Here is an 18,815-nt window from a genome sequence, read left to right on the forward strand (position 1 = left end):
TTTCTAAATGCAGTTTGATGGTTAACGCTTCATATAGTTAATTCTGTTTTCTTTTTAATTTTTCAATGTTGTATATTACTATGATTGTACTAATTTGGAACATTACAACTGGTACCCCACATTTGTACATTTGTACTGGTCATCTCCCTATATTTAATTTGTTTGACTTTTAGTTGTAATGTATTCTAAGCATGTAAGCGAATTATATGTTTGGCACTTTGGGCACATAAACATTCTTCAGGATGAATTAAGTTCTATCTTGTCTTATCCAGAGCTGTCAGTTAGGCCAAATTATAGTTAAGTAAGGGATCCAGTGTTTGCCTATGAAATGTAGTTAAATTGTTATAAGTAGCATGAAATAAAAGTGCATGAATGAAGCACAATCACCTCTAAATTAAAAATAGAAATTAAAAAAAATCAGTAAATGTACTGTAGCTCCTCTACTGCTAATATCAAATCATGTTCTACAAGATTACACGTTCTTCAGAGGGGGCATATTTCTCTTATTTTAGGCAACATAAATTCAAAAACACTGCATAAATCAAAATTTGTGTCTAGACCACAACGTTTTGATATAGTAAATGGTAGTTTGTAAAAGGTAGGCTACATTAGAGTGTGTTTGTGTGGCATTCTCAGTAAATGGTATTCTAGCATTTTTGTATTTTCACCTTTAGTTGTTTCCTTTTTTATTTGTATCAATTACATACGTTTTGCTTTCCTCGTGTTCTCTTTTCTGATATTATTTCACCTGCTTAGAAAACTAAAAATAATTTTAGATCTTACGAGACGCACTTAAACGCAGCATAGAGCATAATGTAAGTGTGTCATGTGACACATGCGATACGCGCAGGCGCGTTGGTAGTCATCTGTACAGTATTTGCAACGTTATTCTTGGAATATGAGTAAGATATTAGCACTTTTCACTGTAACGGCGACCCTGTTTTCTGTTGAGGTGCTGCATGGCATGCCCTACAGTTCTTTCCAGGTAACGTTTTAGTTTTCAATGTTTGTTGTTTGTTAGTTTTTCTGAAACCTCAGTTCCGCTTTGGAAAAAACTCCATTCAAAAGTCTCGTGCTTATTCGTCATTCTCGGCCTGACTGAAAATGACTTAGAACCTTAACAAACTTCGAATATTCAGCATACAAGTTACAAACGTATATGGTATTGCTTACCACAGGCCAAGCAATTGGCATGTTCCAAACAGGCGTGTTTTGAACAGGCACTGCGGTAGTAAGAGATTAATTCAGTATAATATATGCGCTGTAACGTTATTCATTTTCATAGTCAATAAAACATCATGGATTCAAGACAGAACCCCAGTTCACAGAGAAGTACTTCAGCCAGACTCAGGACCACTTCAACTTTAACACCATGGGGAACGGCACATTCAATCAGCGTTACCTGATCACAGGTGAAACCAATATCTTATTTAAATGCAGCAAATATGCCTATATGAGCAGTTGGCTCATTGTGTTCTGTCTCCTCTCCTTTTAGATAAGTACTGGAAGAAAGGCTATGGTCCTATTTTCTTCTACACTGGCAATGAGGGAAACATCTGGGAGTTTGCATCCAACTCTGGATTCATCACAGAGTTAGCTGCTCAGCACAGTGCCTTGGTCATATTTGCTGAACATGTAAGAAAAGCATGCTTAAAAAGCATGAGTTGCTAGTTGGTCTTACTACAAAAGCAAGTTGGTCTTACTACAAAACTTGAGTATTGTATCAGAACTAATACTGAAAAACATCATGATACACAGCTCTACATAAATTAGTATATTCTACATAAAATAGTATTCGTGGGTGGTAGCATGACAGTGTATGTGGGATTGAGTCAAAATAAACTACAGTGTGTGGGTTCATAGTAATGAAAGAACATGTCACCCAGTGCAACAGTGTAGCTCATCGATGTGCTTAGTTTTTGGACAACAATGGAGCTCTGTGGCACAGAGGAAGAAGATATATCAGGCTTTGAAACACACACACACACACACACACACACACACACACACACACAATACTTGTTAGTATATTATAATACATGCATTATTGGCTTGGCTCGACTTATCGTTTACATGCATACTTATTTGTTTGGCAGGTTTCTTTGTACTGCATGTTCTCTCTTAGATAATTACCAACATAGAAGGGGCAGTTAGTCACCTAACTGTTCAATCAGAAATACAATACTGGATGATGAAATATGCAGGTACATGACTAGAAGCCAGAAAGTAGTTTAAGTGCCCCTAACAGTGTTGCATAATACTGATTACAATGAAAGAGTTTGTATCACTTCCTCAATAAGGGTGCATGATTTCCTACATTGGAGCTGGGCTATACTGCAGTTTTAACACTGTCTTAATTTGTTTTGAATGTCTTATAAGCTTAAACACCTTTGTCCTCTTCTCCCTGTTTATAGAGGTATTATGGCAAATCTCTGCCGTTTGACAAAGACTCCTTCAACATCCCTCAGATCGGCCTGCTGACAGTGGAGCAAGCCCTCGCTGACTATGCTGTCATGATCACTGAGCTGAAACAGCAGCTGGCAGCCACAGACTGTCCTGTCATCGTGTTTGGTGGCAGGTATAGGATCCACCTGACCAACACTGTTTTAAATGTCATCCACTTGTGTGACTTGTTGTCACTAGTTAACTCCTCAGACATTTTCATTCCTTATAGAAGTGATCTGTCTGACACTGGTTGTTTAGTTGAAGCTTTAATATGTGACTTTCTTTTTGTGTGCCCTTGAAAATCTATAATTTTGCAATTGGCATGAAATTTTACACACAACCAAACGATATCAATGTATTACTTTCCCTCAAATCTTTTTTTGGCCATGGTGCACAAATTAATTTTAAGGAGAGGATGTACAACAACAACAACAACAATTACAACAACAACAACAACAACAACAACAAACGTTTTACAAGTTTTACCTTTTCTAGACTTTTACAATTTGTTGTTAATTTAAAAATTGTTTGGTTGTACCTTGTTTTTCTGAATAAATGTTTTGTTTTTATTGCCCTCTTAAAAAAGTGAAAGTGTTTTACCTACAATAGCTGTACCTAATAATCTGACAACTGGTGTACATTTGTAATGGACCCAAAGGGTGATAGACCTTATTTGACCATGCTTAATAGAGACTACCTTTGTCGTTTGGGCAGATAATTATTATCTGAATATAGTTTCTACTAGAGGTGCAACTAATTATCATTTTCCTTATTGATGAATCTGCTGATCATTTCCTCAATTAATCATTTGGTTGATAAAATGTCAGAAAATCAAACATCATTTTCACACCCATCATAGTTTAACAGGCCACCAGTGATCTACATAGTTTTGCAAGAACATCCTTCCAACCAAACTTCTGTTCTGAAAACTTTTATATACTCATAATAATAATAATCTAATAATCCCACAAATACCTGTATATCCAGGTTGAACTGTGTTTGGAAATCAGATGCCAGATCTACAAGAGCTGCAGTGTCAGGTTAAGAGGGTGATCTGAGCCTTTTTGTACTTGTGCTTTTACTTTTATGAATGAATATGGCTCAATGACAAGTTTCCCTTTTCTTTCAGATATCCGAGTATATTTGGACAAATTGGCACTAACCCAGTTATTACTAAATTCATTTTAGACATGACACAAGTGTTTGCTCCTCTTGTCTAACTGTTCGTCTGTCTCATCTCTTCTTGCAGTTATGGTGGAATGCTGTCGGTCTACATGAGACTCAAGTATCCAAACATTGTGGCTGGAGCGCTGGCTGCCAGCGCCCCCATACTGTCCACTGCTGGGCTGGGAGACTCCAGGCAGTTTTTCAGAGATGTTACAGCTGTAAGTACATGGATGCCCCCTTTTTTGTTGTCACCCAAAGGTTCCAAAATATTTGATTAATTTAGTTTGTTTTGGAATCCCAATAGAAAATAATGTGTGGATTTACACACACTTGTGCAGCTTAGATAATGACCTTCTGTTACTCTTTCAAAGGATTTTGAGAGCATTGGCCCTGAATGCAGAGATGCTGTGAGGGGAGCATTCCGTCAGCTGAAAGAATTAGCCGAACATCAAGGTAAATCTGTGTGATAATCAGGGGCGCAACTACCCAGTGTCAGAGGGGTATGCAGCAACAATTTTGAAGCTCAACCCCAAAGAAAAAGCTTCGTGCTGGCATGGGAGGCTAAATACCAGTAACTTTAGGCCTACTCTGGAATCTTCAAAAGAGACAGAAAATTAATCTGACGATCGTGCACCCTGCAATAAACAGGCCATTAATGATGGCAACCATTTGGTTGGCTTTGGCAACCAAAACCTCATGCCTCAACCACTTTTAAAAGTTAATGTCGAGCCCTGATATCCCTTGTGTTGTCTTCAGGTCAAATTTGACCCGTTTTCACACACACACACACACACACACACACACACACACACACACACACACACACACACACACACACACACACACACACACACAAACACACACATACAAACATACAGACACAATTTCAAACTACAGCTTTCTAAACTTCTGGTTATAACACCATTGATGTGTCTTTTCCTACATGGGGACAAGACAATTTTCCGTAAATTAGTTTTGTCCTTTTTGTTAGCTCTCCGTTGTTTGTGAATACAATTGCATCAGTTTATTTTGACCTGGGGATATCCTGGCTAATAATTGTCACATACCAGCCATTAATCCAAAACAACTAATGATTGATGATCCTCATTTTATTCAGAAATCAGGTATAATTTCATGTAAGGGAGGTCTGTTGACCATGAAGGGAAAAAATAAGTGTAAAACTAGTTGTGATGAGTTGGAATGAAGTTGGATCAAAGTGGTAACACAGAATTGAGTGATAAATTATAATTGTCTATGCTTTATAAACAAGCAAAGCAGACCAGGGGGGTATTGCACAAAAGTAGAATTTATAAATCCAGGATAACCGATAAAGCAAGGCTTGACCTAGTCTAATCTGTGCAGCCTGGCTTGGTGCGTTGCACGAAGGCCAAGCCAGGCTGAGGAGGAGCAACTAGATCGAGCCAGGCTGAAGTAATTTGGATAGATGCGCATTCGCGGCTTTCCTTAACAGACCACAAGGTCGATCACAGATTTACTGATGCTAAAATGGAGAATACGCATTGTGTATTCTTTATACAGAGTGAGCAGCAGCTTCATATGGAATTATGACAACGTGAAACACATTATTTGTAAAAAAAGAAACACGGCCGCTGTCATCTGTTATTTTTCCCCAGCAAAATATAAGGTCAAAAACCATTGAGGTGTCCTCTCCCTGTTGTTACATGAATGTCCAGTATGTACAGTAGCCTCAACTATATAGTTACTGGTCCAGTGAACTAAGACTATAATTAGAGAGGATTTTACAGTTATAAAAATCTATAATAATTGTTCAATCCCAGTTCACTGGAGAGAACACACTTTGTGTGCTAAGAATGCCAAATTAAATGCACATGGAAGAGGAACATACATGGTCCTTTGTTAAAGAATACTAAAAGAAATAAATCAACTAAAATAATTAAAGGTGTATTTGTCCCTGACCAGTCTGCTATTGTTAGAACCACAAACACGTGTATAGCACTTTATATATTGTCCTTCATCACTGACTTAATTTAAAACAAATTTGCAACTGTATCAGCCTTTTCTAATTATCTCAAAAACTGTTGTAATATATTCATCAAACTTCTAACAACAATATGAACAGCAGTCTGCATACAGCAATATAACAGTAACAATGACTGTCACATGAATAATTATAAAAATAATGGTCACAACTTTAAATAATAACAGTACTTAAATGAACAGCAATAAGCACCTGTTGTATTTTAATGCAGGCTGATAACAATAAGGTAAAACCACTGCTGAGTGAACAGAAAAGGCTCCAGGATTAATAAATCCTGGCTGTTAGCCTGGTCCGTACCAGGCTAGCTGCACAGAATATATCTCCATGGTAACTTAGGTGCCTCTGCTTTTGTGCAACCAAGTCAAGGCTAAATTCATCCAGGATAACTGGAATATCCTGGCTTAATCCCTTATCCTGGTTTTGTGCAATAGCCCCCAGGTCACTTTTGACCCAGGAAGACAACAGGTGTGATTATTTGCAGCCATTAAAAATAATAAAATGGTTTCAAAACAGTATCCTGACAAATCACTAACATATACCAGTCAGTGATTATCCATAAACAATGGTTCATCTGATCTTAACTATAATGAAAATAATTGATAATTTATGCTTATTTTACCCCCAAATTAGGTATTATTTCATGTAAATGAAGTTTATTCACCGTAAATTCCAAAGAAAAGTGTAAAACTAGTGGTAATGAGTTGGAATGAAGTTTTCTAGAAGGTGTCAAAGAGAATTGGGTGATAATTTATACTTATATACCTATACTATACTTATTACTATACTTATACTGCATTATAAATAGGCAAAACAGATCATAATTTCAGCTTTTTTTAAATCAGAAATTAGGTATAATTTTATATAAATGCGTTTTTCTGACCATATATTCAAAAAATGTAGTGTACAACTAGTGGTAATAGGTTGCTTTATAAACTGGCAAAACAGACCGGGTCAATTTTGACAAAGTATAGAAAACACAAAGTATATATATATATATATATGTATGTATATATGTATATATTTATTAACAATGTTAACAAATAATAAACAGTTACAAATTGACAAACATTAACATTATCATTATAACCAATGCAACATAATGCCTTAAAATGCAAAAGTAAGCCTAGAAACAAAGATCCTCTCTGTTAACTATAATGTAGCTTATGTAACAATGTTGCTATCAAAGATTCTAGAGTGCTCTTTAGTTCCTACTAAATTGTAACATGGTGTGCCTTTGCACTTGCCCATTTATCTAGTATTGCATCAAATGAAATAGTTCGTGCCACACTGTTTTCAATTGAAATTACTGCTAATTGGGTTGAGCGATTATTACTCATGTTGGAACGAAGGTATGTCTTTATCAGCTTTAGCTTGCTGAACGATCTCTCCGCAGAGGCAACTGTCATAGACCTTGTCAGGAAAACTCTCAGGGCTACTGAAAAACCAAATCAAGGTTCTCCTGTAGGAGGAAATTTAATTTATTAAAGTAGACGGCTCGCTGGGTACATTTCCTGAATGATATCCCTTGAAACATCATTGGTAGCCAGGGCATATCTTGTCACTGATTCATCCAGCTCAGCTTTTATCATGTGTTCCATTTTAAAGATGAACTTAAACTTTTCGGACACAAGCTGAAGATTGCAAAATCTGTCAGACAACTCCTGAATTACTGTGTCAACAATTACATTGAAAATCATGCACCTAAAATGGGTCTCGGGTTCCTGTTCATAATGGCCAGTGCTGGAATCATCAGAATGAAATCTCTTTTGCTTTCTGAAACGTCTCTCTCTAAACTCAGGGGAAGCATCCATCTCAATGGCTATTCGGTGTGCAATGTCAAGGGATTGTTGAAAGCCCTCCACTCTATACTTAAGCAAGAATTCTTTAAGAGAATCTATCATGCTAATGGCAGTGTCCTTCGAGATATCTGACAATAGATCATACCAAACTAAGAGACACATGAGGAACTATATGCTGACAAGCTCGCCAGAGAGCGACTTTGTCTCTGAGACAGTTTTGCCATCTTTTTCCACTTCCTCAAGCGTTTCCAAAGCATCAAGAATCCCCCCTAACTGGAAATGTACAGCTTTGACAGTCTATGTTTGCTTCCCACCTGGTATCACTCAGAGGCTTCAGTGTAATGTCCACAAATTCTTTCAGAATATCCCACCTCTTCACCGAAGCCGAAAAATGGTGTACAGTCTTTGGAGAGTGCCAAAAAAGGTTCGACACAGACAGTGGCTACAGCAGGGGATAAATAGTTCCTCTGGACGCTTCTGCTGCACCAGTGCTTGCACACCCTTGTGTATACCCCTTATATTTGAGCCATTGTCATAGCTCTGCCCCCTACAGTTAGCCAACTCCAACCCCAGGTTATCCAGCACCCCAGTCAGTGTTTCTGTGAGGCCCTTACCAGTTGTGTCCTTCACGACTGTGAAGCCAACAAAAGACTCATTGATGGTGGCATTCTTGTTGTCATCTGTATGAACATACCGGATTATTACTGAGGCCTGCTCCTGCTTTGAAATGTCAGGTGTGCAATCCAACTCCACTGCAAAGTACTTGGAGGCTTTGACCTGGGCACAGATTTGACCAAGTACACATTCTGAAATTGAATCTAAAAATTAATTTTGAGTGCACCAGGAAAGATATCCTGTGGTTTCTTTAGAGGCCACCTTTCTAAGATGCTCTGCTAGTGTGACATCATATTGTGCTATTCTTCCCCTTCAGTGACAAGTTCCTTTCTGCAAGGAAGAGTATGCAGTCGATCACTCTCATTAACACACATCTCCAGTGAGCCTTTTCAGCATCTATGGCTCTTTGCAATGTTCTGTCAATAGTTTTACCAAGGCGTAAGCGGGATGCTAATTCTTTCCACAACAGATAAGCATTATGTGATAACCACTGGTTTCTTGTTGCTGCAGCGTTTTTGAAAGACACTGTTATTGTACCCCACCACAAAGCGTGTGTCAACAACTCTAGCTCCACCAAAAAGCTTACATGCAAAACAATACACTTTATTCATACTAGCGTAACATGCGGCGATGTTTCGGTTGCCTCTAACGTCCGTTTAGGAGCACCAGAGAGAAGCGCAGGCATTTAAGTGGCACCGAAATCCGCGTTGCTATTTGGTCCGGTAGATAACAGTCGTTAAGGCACCGACCCTACCCAACCCTAGTAACAGCAGGACATTCTATCTCATGATGAAAAAGTAGAGACGATTGTAGACGAAAATTAAGAGAGATTTTATCTTAGTTTTTATTTTATGCAAAACATTTTAGTCTCATCTTTTTTTTGTCAATAATAATGCATGTTAATTTAGTCTTAGTCAGCGTTTTTGGACATTTGTGCAGTCTCGTCATCGTCTCGTCTTAGTCATGGAAAAAAAGGTTGTTGACGAACATATTTAGTCTCGTCTCGTCTGATGAAATTAACAGCCGAGCCGGCCGGATAGATCTTGGCAAGCCTGGCTTTGCTATAGTGAATCTTATGTAATACTTGAAATTGTATGAGACTAAGCCTAACACAGCTGGAGGAAGAATTCACTACTTGCAAAGCTTTTCCCCAAAAGTCATCTGACAGAACAATCTGCAATTCCTCCTACCAGCCAGCCCTCAGTTTGTTAACCATAGAGTCAGTAGAGGGAGAGAGAAGATTATAGAAATAGGAAATGTAGCCCCTGGATAGAGTTTTAGCCTCAAGAATTAGATGTTAGTAGGTGGGATTTGAGGAAATTGGGAAGATTGTAACTGAAAGTATCTAAGAAAATCTGAGCTATTCAAATTAAAGGTTGTGCAAATTGTTCAAAGCTAGCAAACATATATATATATATATATATATATATATATATATATATATATATATATATATATATATATACATATACATATACATATCTTTTAAATATCGGAGGCCACCCCTGTCCAAGGATGCAAATCAAGGGTAAATTTTAGCAGGCAAAAATAGATGATTATTACAATTGGGAGTTGTCTGGAGGAGAGTGATATCTCTGCGCCCAAGTAGCAGTGCTTCAGCTGTACTTCCACCCAATATAGTCCCAAGTCAATATCTGCCTAGGAAATCGTCTAGTCTTAATCTGCATTGCTATTTGTACTCGTGAATACGCAGGCCACAAAAAGTAATTAGGTTGTTTTTTGTTGTTGTTGGCTCACTTTTACTCACAACATGCTAACTGGCAACAAACGATTCCATTCACTACGCTAAACTAAGCTAGCGGCGGCGCTGCCAGACTAAGGCAATGCATGCACTAAGACAAAAATACGTTTGCCCACCTATCTACATCTAGGGGAGACGGTGAATAACCCTATTTCAAAAAACGGTGGGGTGTTCCTTTAAGGAAAATAATGGAACGTTATTATGGAGATGTTGTAACTCTGAATAAGGAATCTAAATCCACTACTGTTGTTGTTGTTACCAGATTACAGACGCATCCAGTCAGAATTCTCCCTTTGTAAGCCTCCATCATCTGCTCAGGACATCCACCATCTGAACGGCCTGCTGAGGAACGCCTTCACTATGATGGCCATGCTGGATTACCCCTACAGCACTCACTTCATGGGTAGTATGCCCGCAAACCCTGTCAAGGTAACTGCAAATCAGTAGTCAGTAAAATGCCACCTATGTGTGAGAAACATATACAACAAGTTGTATAATACGCAAACAAAACCAGCTGTTAACAACTACTGTTTAAAATGTATAATAAATATATATATATTTTTTTTTTTTTTTTTTTTTAAAGATAGTTTTTTGGGGCTTTTCCGCCTTTAATGGACAGGACAGGTGAGAAAGGGGAGAGAGAGGGGGAAGACATGCAGGAAATTGTCACAGGTCGGAGTCGAACCCTGGACCTCTGCGTCGAGGCATAAACCTCTAAATATATGTGCGCCTGCTCTACCAACTGAGCCAACCTGGCCACAAAAAAAAAAGTATAATATTTAATGATTTTTATTGAAATTACAATTTAAACTCTGTTGTTAGACACTACACACAGGCCTGAAATACACACACGTTTTCAGGTCCTATACATGCACAAATGGAGAGACGTCAGAGTGAGTGGGCTGCGACTGCTGGACAGGCGCCCTGAGCGGGTTCGGTGTCTTGCTCAAGAGCACCTTGGCAGTGCCCAGGCATCTCTCCAGCTACCAGTCCACACTCCGTACTTTGGTCCGTAGGGGGACTTGAACCAGTGACCCTCCGGTTCCCAACAATATTGATGAGCGTATTGCAAATATATATCAGTATTCGTGAGGTGTATGCTGGTTGATAAGTAACAAAAAATTATATTTGTGAAGAAACCGTGTCACCATTACAAAGCTTGTCCAGAGAGCACTAATATATCAATGTCAGACTTTTTGAAACTCTCAAATATTGATATTGTTTCTGTCTTTAAAATCCTAGTATGTTTTAGTCAGACTCAGGGCCACTTACTTAGTCTATATTTTATAGTGTCCAATATAGTTTCTTTTTTTTCTCCCGATAATATAAATATCTGTAACATTAATATAAATATTGACATGTCACATGAAAATAAATTAGCAAGTATGACAAGCATGACATGAGTCAGGTGAGATCTTTTCCAGATAAAGGCTGAAGCTACTTTTTTTCAGGTGGCTTGTGAAACCATGCTGAGTGGATCTGACCTGCTCTCCAACCTCAGGAACACTGCAGGTAAAAGAAATATACACTGTGTCTCAAAGCAGCTTAGAATGTAGCTCTTACAAAATGGCTATTAGCACAAAATGATAAAGAATTGTTCATCTTTCTAATAGTGGGTAACTGAAATCTAAAACCATGCCACTTTGTTTCAGACTTGATTGTATGTATTTTAGATACTAGGGTAGAGTTTGGAAGTAAGCTCTTCTGTTGGCAATCAGATATATTTCATGTCAGCAGAGACTAGAGGGCAGTGGTCAGCTTCATATCTTTATTTAACAATACACTTGCAAATGTCTATTGTTCTGAGAGTATTCAATCACTAGCAATCGTTCCAAAAAATATGTCCTGTATTAGTGTTCACAAGCTCACAGCCAGAAGTTTGTACGTTCTGTTTGAAACTAGTGTGCTCTGTTGTCCTGGTTTCTCTCTGGTGGACTGGTGATTGTGAAACATGGAGTTTGAGTTGGTCTGTCTGTTAGCTCCCCATGATATCACAGAATTCCTCCTGGAGAAGGATCCAGAATCTCTTTGAACCTAAAAAGAAAATAACATGTAATGATAATATTATAATAAATAATAAATCAACAATTATTAATGGAACTGAATCGAAAAAGGCTTTTATTTAGCTTTAAACTTGATATTGTACAGTATGATAAACGCATAAGAAACTTTCCCATTATGAAATTCAAATAACCTTGATTGAAGTCTGTAACTCCTGTCAGTAGTTGATGGTACACAATCCTATCCTGCAGGGATTTTTTACAACTCTACCGGGTTGCTGACCTGTTTTGACCTGTACAGTCTGTATTTGGAGTGTGCTGATCCCACCGGCTGTGGACTGGGTTTCGACAGCCTGGCCTGGGACTATCAGGTACTCCAACAGCCACCAACACACAGCACAACATTTAGAATGTGTATGCAACCTGATCAAAAAGCCACCACACCAAATTCTATTGTCAATTTTTAACGCGTTAAAGTTTCTTTAAGTAGTTATCAGTTACTTTTTCCCTAATGAACCACTCTTTATGAACATCGACATGAATTAGATCCACTGCACAGCACAAAGAAAATTCATCGATTTTATAGCTGGTTAGCCTATTACTTACAAGCAATGTAGCATTTAAAATTATAATTTTTTTTTAAATAGACTTTGGCGCATTGCCAAGTTTGATGTGTGATGTAAATGTTGTATTTTATGTGGAGTGCCACATAAAATACTACATTTACATCACACATCAAACTTCACAGAGAACAATTAGGGCAAAACAGCATCACTTATCTGTTTTAACTGAATATTGTCTGGTTCAACACCGACACCGTCAGCACACTAGCGTGTTGTTGTGTTTGTAACTGGTAGACTAAAGAAAACAATGCGCCGAATCTTGGGGAAACGCAATGGATATTTGGCGTTATTTTTGGCATAAACGTTTTTATTGTTGTGCTGTGTTAAACTGACTCACCCAGCCGCAGCTTCAATTCGCAGACGAAAGATGGCTGCTGGCTTCGGTGACGAGATCGCTCCCGACGGCGAGTCTGCTCCCCGTGTTGTAGTTCAGGTTTTAAAAGGTGTATTTACGAAAAGTTGTGTTGTGGGGAAAATAGTAGTTTCAAATAGTGTCTTTCTCCCAGCGTGTGGTTTGCAGCTCTTGTGTGACTTGCCGCTTGAAACCTCCAGCTTCTCCTTTTTTTCTTCCTGAATGAATCCCACACACCCTGCAGTTGGGCTGGGTTAAATCAGATCAACAACCACGCCCGCTCATATGACGTGTCAGTACTGACCCTGTCAAAAGGCTAACCTTACCTAAAACACCTAGACTGATATCATAACAGTACACTCTGAGTTGTGATATGTATATGAAGTGTCAGTATGTTTAAAAAAAAAAGTTACAGTAATACAGATTATTTGTATTTCCATTTTTGATGGTCAGAATTGCATTAGGACAAATTAAATATCCGATTCATCTATGGTGTTTAAACTTCAAACTGTTTATCATACTAACACTTCACCTGCTTCTGGTTGCAGGCGTGCACCGAGATTAATCTGTGCTACGAGAGCAACAATGTGACAGACATGTTTCCTCCCATGGCCTTCACTGAGACAGACCGCAAGCTTTACTGCTTCAAACGCTGGGCTGTGGTTCCACGACCAGACTGGCTCAAAACCCAGTTCTGGGGTGACGGTGAGCAATGAATACTAATAGACGCACCAGACTGTCCTGATATATCATAGTATCTAGAGGTGTAATCTAGAAAGTGTAAGTGATACATTGGATCCGTCCCAATACCCCCACTTATGGTATTTTCATGTTAAGTATTTCATGTAACTGCTACAGTGCCCAAGTCCCTGTTGAGATTGCAAACGTGGCAGTTTATCAGAGCTCAGCCTGGTTAATGCGGCCATTATGTGGCCTGTGTCACTGTACATTACTCATCATATTGCTCAGATGTTTTGTTGATTTTTATTTTCAGATAAAGAACAAATGAGTAGAATCAACCACTTGCATTACCATCAACAACTTGTGTTGCTCAGACGGTGGTGAATTGTGGCAGTTGAACTTTTAAATTAACATAATTATTTTTTTCTGGCTTTTTCAATGAGGGAGAAGCATAGTTTAAAGAATTTTTAACAAGGTAATTAACCTTTTTTTGTGGAAAAAATAACTAAAAGAAATTATTCCAAGCGAGAGTATTTGTATCATCTTACTGTAACAACATGTCTGGAGGGGACTTTAAGTGCAGTGGAAACTGAACCATTCAGCCCATTAGAAAACATAAACCAATAAAAAAACGTTTTAGGTCATGAAAGCACTTGGGGTTAGTTTTGGTCAGACAATTCCTGGATTTTTGTCTCGGTGGACAGAGAGAGTGACTTATACCTTGTATAAGGGCAGTGACAGACAGGTGCCATAAATGCTTTTTGTTTGGATTGGATTGGAATGGATTTCCAATTTTGGAATGAAACTTAGTTCCTGAGTAATTCCATATGTCTCCACCAGTGTTATTGTTTCTAATGGGCCCTCCCCTTGTGTTCAGCCCTCTCCACAGCCAGCAACATCATTTTCTCCAATGGAGATCTGGACCCATGGGCCAACGGAGGGGTAAGAGATTAATCCAAGTGAGCACACTTCAGCGAACTGTGAAGTCATTGTTCAGTCTGAGTCAATCAGCTCTCTGCTTTTTAGGTGCGCAAGTCCTTGAGCTCATCATTGATAGCTGTCAACATTGCTGGAGGAGCCCATCATCTGGATCTGAGGTACAGCAAGCGGTTGGCACCTGGATAGGCATCCTTGACTTTTTTTTTCTTTTTCTTTTTTTTAACTCAGAGCTAAATCTATCTGACATTTATCTGTTGTTGTTTTATGCAGAGGATCTAATGATGCTGATCCAGTATCAGTAATCAGTGCCAGGAAGACAGAAGCAGACCTCATCGCACAGTGGGTGAAGATGGAGCGGACCAAATTACAACAGTCACTTTAAAGCACAGGTTCAGAGTATGTGTCAGGACTGGAATTATGAAAAAACAGTTATTTCCTTTTAAATAACTATAAGGTTCAATAAGGTTAATAAGTTTAAATTTATTCACAAAAGTTAAAAGACAAATACAATCATAAGACATAATGCAGATATGTGAAATGAGACACCCTGGTAAGCTATTTAAAGCTTGTGTAAAGGGGCCCAGACACTCGCAAATAATACACATTATAAATACAATCATATTGTTTGGATAAAAAAGTAAACATATATTATACAATAACATTTACAACCTACACAAAAAGAAAAAGAAAAGAGAAACCATAACTACCCTAACCCTACCTAAGTGGTCCCAAAACACTAGACACTAGATATCAGTCTAAGTCTTTCTTTTTTTTGTGATACATTTTTTTTATTGGCACCAGTGTTGGGAAAGTTACTTTTAAAAAGTAGTGTTTGCTTGTTACACGTTACTTCTTAAAAAAGTAATCCGTTACTTTACTTAGTTACCCCCTATGGAAAGTAACTTTTTACTTTTTTTAAAAGCAGGCGTCTCTGGCAGAGACTGAAGTTAATTATACAAAAACTGTCTTTGACCGTAAAGCCAATCTATGGTTTATCAGTGAAGTGTCTGAACTACACTGCAGACTGGATTCTCTACTCACAGAGTGACGGCTGATTCATTATGAATGAGTCCAGCGTGGGTTGAATGCACATCAGCAGGTCATCGGCGTTACACGGTGTTGGTGTATATTATGTAACGTCTGTATCGACTTGTACCGGTCACGCAGCCACGATGGTCCGTGCATTGTCGTAGACACATGAAGCCTCTTTTCTGGAAATCCTTGCGTGTCCGTACAACCGACACAAGTTGACAGCGGTCCGCTGCGTGTATCCACCGCATCCATCTGTGAGGTTGTCAGCTTTGTGTCTGCCTGGCTCAGAGCGCCATCCAGCAAAAAGCCACAAAGCTTAAAACACTCTCAAAAGTTAGCTTTGGCTGCTTCTCGCTTGCCATGATTACTCTGCTACCAGCCTCTGTCACGTCTCGTGTGGAGCTTGTGAGCGCGCAGCTGACAAGGCAGTGTCGCTGTCAAATCTGTCCCTGGGAAAAGTAATGTTGCGCCGAATTGAAAAAGGAACTATGTTTCGTTACCAAAATTTCAGTAGTAGCCATAGACAGTATATAAACGGTAGTAGCGCGTTACACTACTTTTTACCCGAAAAAAGTAGTTCCGTTACTGGTGTTACACCTAACACTGATTGGCACCTTCAGACATACAAAACAAATTACACGTGTGACCGGTAATAGCAAATGGTGCACATAACAGATAAACACAAATTGAACGAGAACAAAAAGCCTCTCCCACCCCCCAAGCTCTCCGGTCTCGAGGAAAACAAAGCAAACAAACAGAAATCACACAAAGACACTTTTATAGTGTATTCAACCTCATTCCAAACCTGTGGCACTCTGCACACCACACTGAAGCTTGTGCATTTAAGTTTCCGTTTTTTACCATTAATGCGATGCTTTTTGCTTGTTCTATATGTATGTGAGGGAGAGTAGATTGGAATGAGGTTGCATATTTACAACATTATACATTATACAGGCATTGGAAAATATATTACATTCAGCAAGCTTCAGAAGACTGTAGCTGTGGAAAAGAGGGTCAGTGGGAGCATTTACATTTGACCATGATATAGCACGTATAACTTTCATCTGTAATAACTGTAATTCACAAGATAACTGGGAAAAGTATTGGACCAAATGATATTGCAATAATTTAGATGTAGCTCCCATAAAGTCTTGTATAAGGTTAAAAGTGCTTGAAATGGAAGAAAACCTCAACGTGAAAAATAAGCCAACATTATTTAGACAATTTTTTCATCAGTGCATCAATATGAGTCTTAAAGTTTAAGAATTCATCAATATGTACCCCCAGAAATGTAGTGTGCTTCACTCTCGTTTGACCGTTTATTTTGATGGGTACATTATTTCCATTTCTATTTGAACAAACTTGTCATTTCTAAGACCACTGTAGCAAAATTCAAGTTCACTTCAAAGTTGTATAGAAAATATTGGAGTCAGTGAGTCCACCTCCCTGTCTCAATTCCATTATGCATACTAAGTGGCTATAAAATATATAGTGTGTTCACCCTGGAAAAGAACCAGAATTGAGTGGAATTAATGTTAATTCAAAGCACAGCATGAATGGAGGAGCTGCTCTATGGAGCTAAAAGAGTTTCAATAAAGATAAATGCACACACTACATTCACATATGCACACACAGGATTCATACATGCACACACATGATTCATAAATACACACACAAGGATACACAAATGCGCACAAAATTCACAAATACACACAAAATTTAAAAAGCACAGAAGATTCACAAATGCATGAACGCGTTCATGTGATTGGCTTATAAGTAAACAATCCCCCATGTGGGGTGCGTTCTTGTGATTGGCTAAAACAAGGGAGATATCTGATTGGTTGCAGAACATTCCCTGTTTAAAAAAAGGCATTTGTGTGTCGAGCCAAGTCAGGGCAGTCTCAAAATTCACACACAAATGCAGTGAAGTTCACAGACCGCAAGCAGTTTGTAAATCAAGATATATTTGTGTGTGCATCAGAAAAACATTTCTGAATCTTGTCCTGTGCATTTCTGAATCTTGTGTGCATTTGTAAATGTTGTTTGCATTTCTGAATGTTGTGTGCATTTCTGAATTTTGTATGCATTTGTGAATCTTCTGTGCTTTTTAAATTTTGTGTGTATTTGTGAATTTTGTGTGCATTTGTGTATCCTGTGTGTGTATTTATGAATCATGTGTGTGCATGTATGAATCCTGTGTGTGCATATGTGAATGTAGTGTGTGCATTTATCTTTGAGACTCTTTTAGCTCCATACTGCTCACAGCTGAGGGAAATCAAAACTGATCATGGACAGTGGTGAGACAGCTCCAGGAAAATCTTAAAAGAATTAGGGACATTTTGCCTGCTCTTCATCATGTTTCCAAATGCTAAATAGGCAATAGCATTACAAAGTTGCAGTTTGACAGATAACAGAACAATATTCATAACAATTTTGTCACAGCAAAATCCAATATTTTTATTACAATCATGAAAGACTAACCAGTATCTATTCACAGTTGACAAACTGGAACCAACAGAACTTGACATTTTGGCTTAGAAAAAATACCTAAACAATCATTCAATTGTCAATTGTTGCTGCTTAATTTTCTTGATTTTAACTCTACAGTGTATGCTTTCAGTATTACTATAATGTGGATTTGGGTCAGATATATGAGTCGAAATGGACACAAGACCATGTCAAATCATCATCATTGTTGTGTAAAAGGGCCCCAGAAACCAACACCTCCAGGCCTTTGGTTAGAAAATCCATGCAGTCAATCCAAATATAGTTTATTATTGCTTCCACTGTGTTTTGATGATTTGGATAAAAGGGATACAGATCAATGCAGGAGCCGCATGTGACTGGAGTATTATTTGAGGGGGATAGTAAAAAGCTAAATTACATTAATTCACAATATGACAGATGTCAGGTGTGATCTTGCGGTGTTCTGTGTGTTTCTATTCCAGGACATGAAAAACAACACGTAAACCAGATGTAACGCCCATGACTACATCACGGCAGACCTGCTTTGTTTCATGAGTCAATGATAAACACAAATATTCAGTTTGTTCAATAAAATCTCTTTAATTTCTACATTTTTACAAAATTAAAGGCGATCCAGCGTTTATTATGCACCATGTGACAATTTTGTATGTTTCAAATAAATAAAAAAAAAAATCTAGATGACATGTCTGTATTGTGATGTGTGTAGCCTTCTATTAAAAGCATTCTGCACTAAAAATATCTCCTTTGTCAGTTTTTCCTCGACAGCGGTGGCTTTGGAGAAATGGCTTTTCATCGTTACAAACCCAAACAATATCAACCACCAGGGTTGATTATATTTTCAGCATATCTTTGGCTCAGGAATTATGCTGAAATACATCCAGGAAGAGGTCACA

At 38.2% G+C, this 18,815-nt stretch overlaps 1 protein-coding gene and 1 long non-coding RNA gene across 2 annotated transcripts; one reads left to right on the forward strand and one right to left on the reverse strand.

Annotated features, from left to right (window-relative positions):
- The first annotated feature begins 807 nt into the window (after positions 1-807).
- Positions 808-18,601, forward strand: dpp7 (dipeptidyl-peptidase 7). Its single transcript, XM_031300914.2, has 14 exons — positions 808-985; positions 1,286-1,412; positions 1,496-1,635; positions 2,415-2,578; positions 3,695-3,830; positions 3,984-4,065; positions 10,071-10,237; positions 11,260-11,320; positions 12,061-12,179; positions 13,332-13,488; positions 14,342-14,406; positions 14,491-14,561; positions 14,674-14,799; positions 18,384-18,601. Exons 1-13 carry the CDS (start codon positions 899-901, stop codon positions 14,783-14,785), a joined length of 1,488 nt encoding a protein of 495 aa, XP_031156774.1. The 5' UTR covers positions 808-898; the 3' UTR covers positions 14,786-14,799; positions 18,384-18,601.
- On the reverse strand, positions 9,779-13,522 carry LOC116050682. The gene is made up of 3 exons (XR_004105132.1): positions 13,512-13,522; positions 11,694-11,696; positions 9,779-9,882 (listed from the first exon to the last, which is right to left on the reverse strand). It is a non-coding gene; the product is annotated as an uncharacterized LOC116050682 (long non-coding RNA).
- Positions 18,602-18,815: the final 214 nt, after the last annotated feature.

This window comes from Sander lucioperca, chromosome 2 (genome assembly GCF_008315115.2).
Source record: "Sander lucioperca isolate FBNREF2018 chromosome 2, SLUC_FBN_1.2, whole genome shotgun sequence".
Classification (NCBI taxonomy): Eukaryota; Metazoa; Chordata; class Actinopteri; order Perciformes; family Percidae; genus Sander; species Sander lucioperca.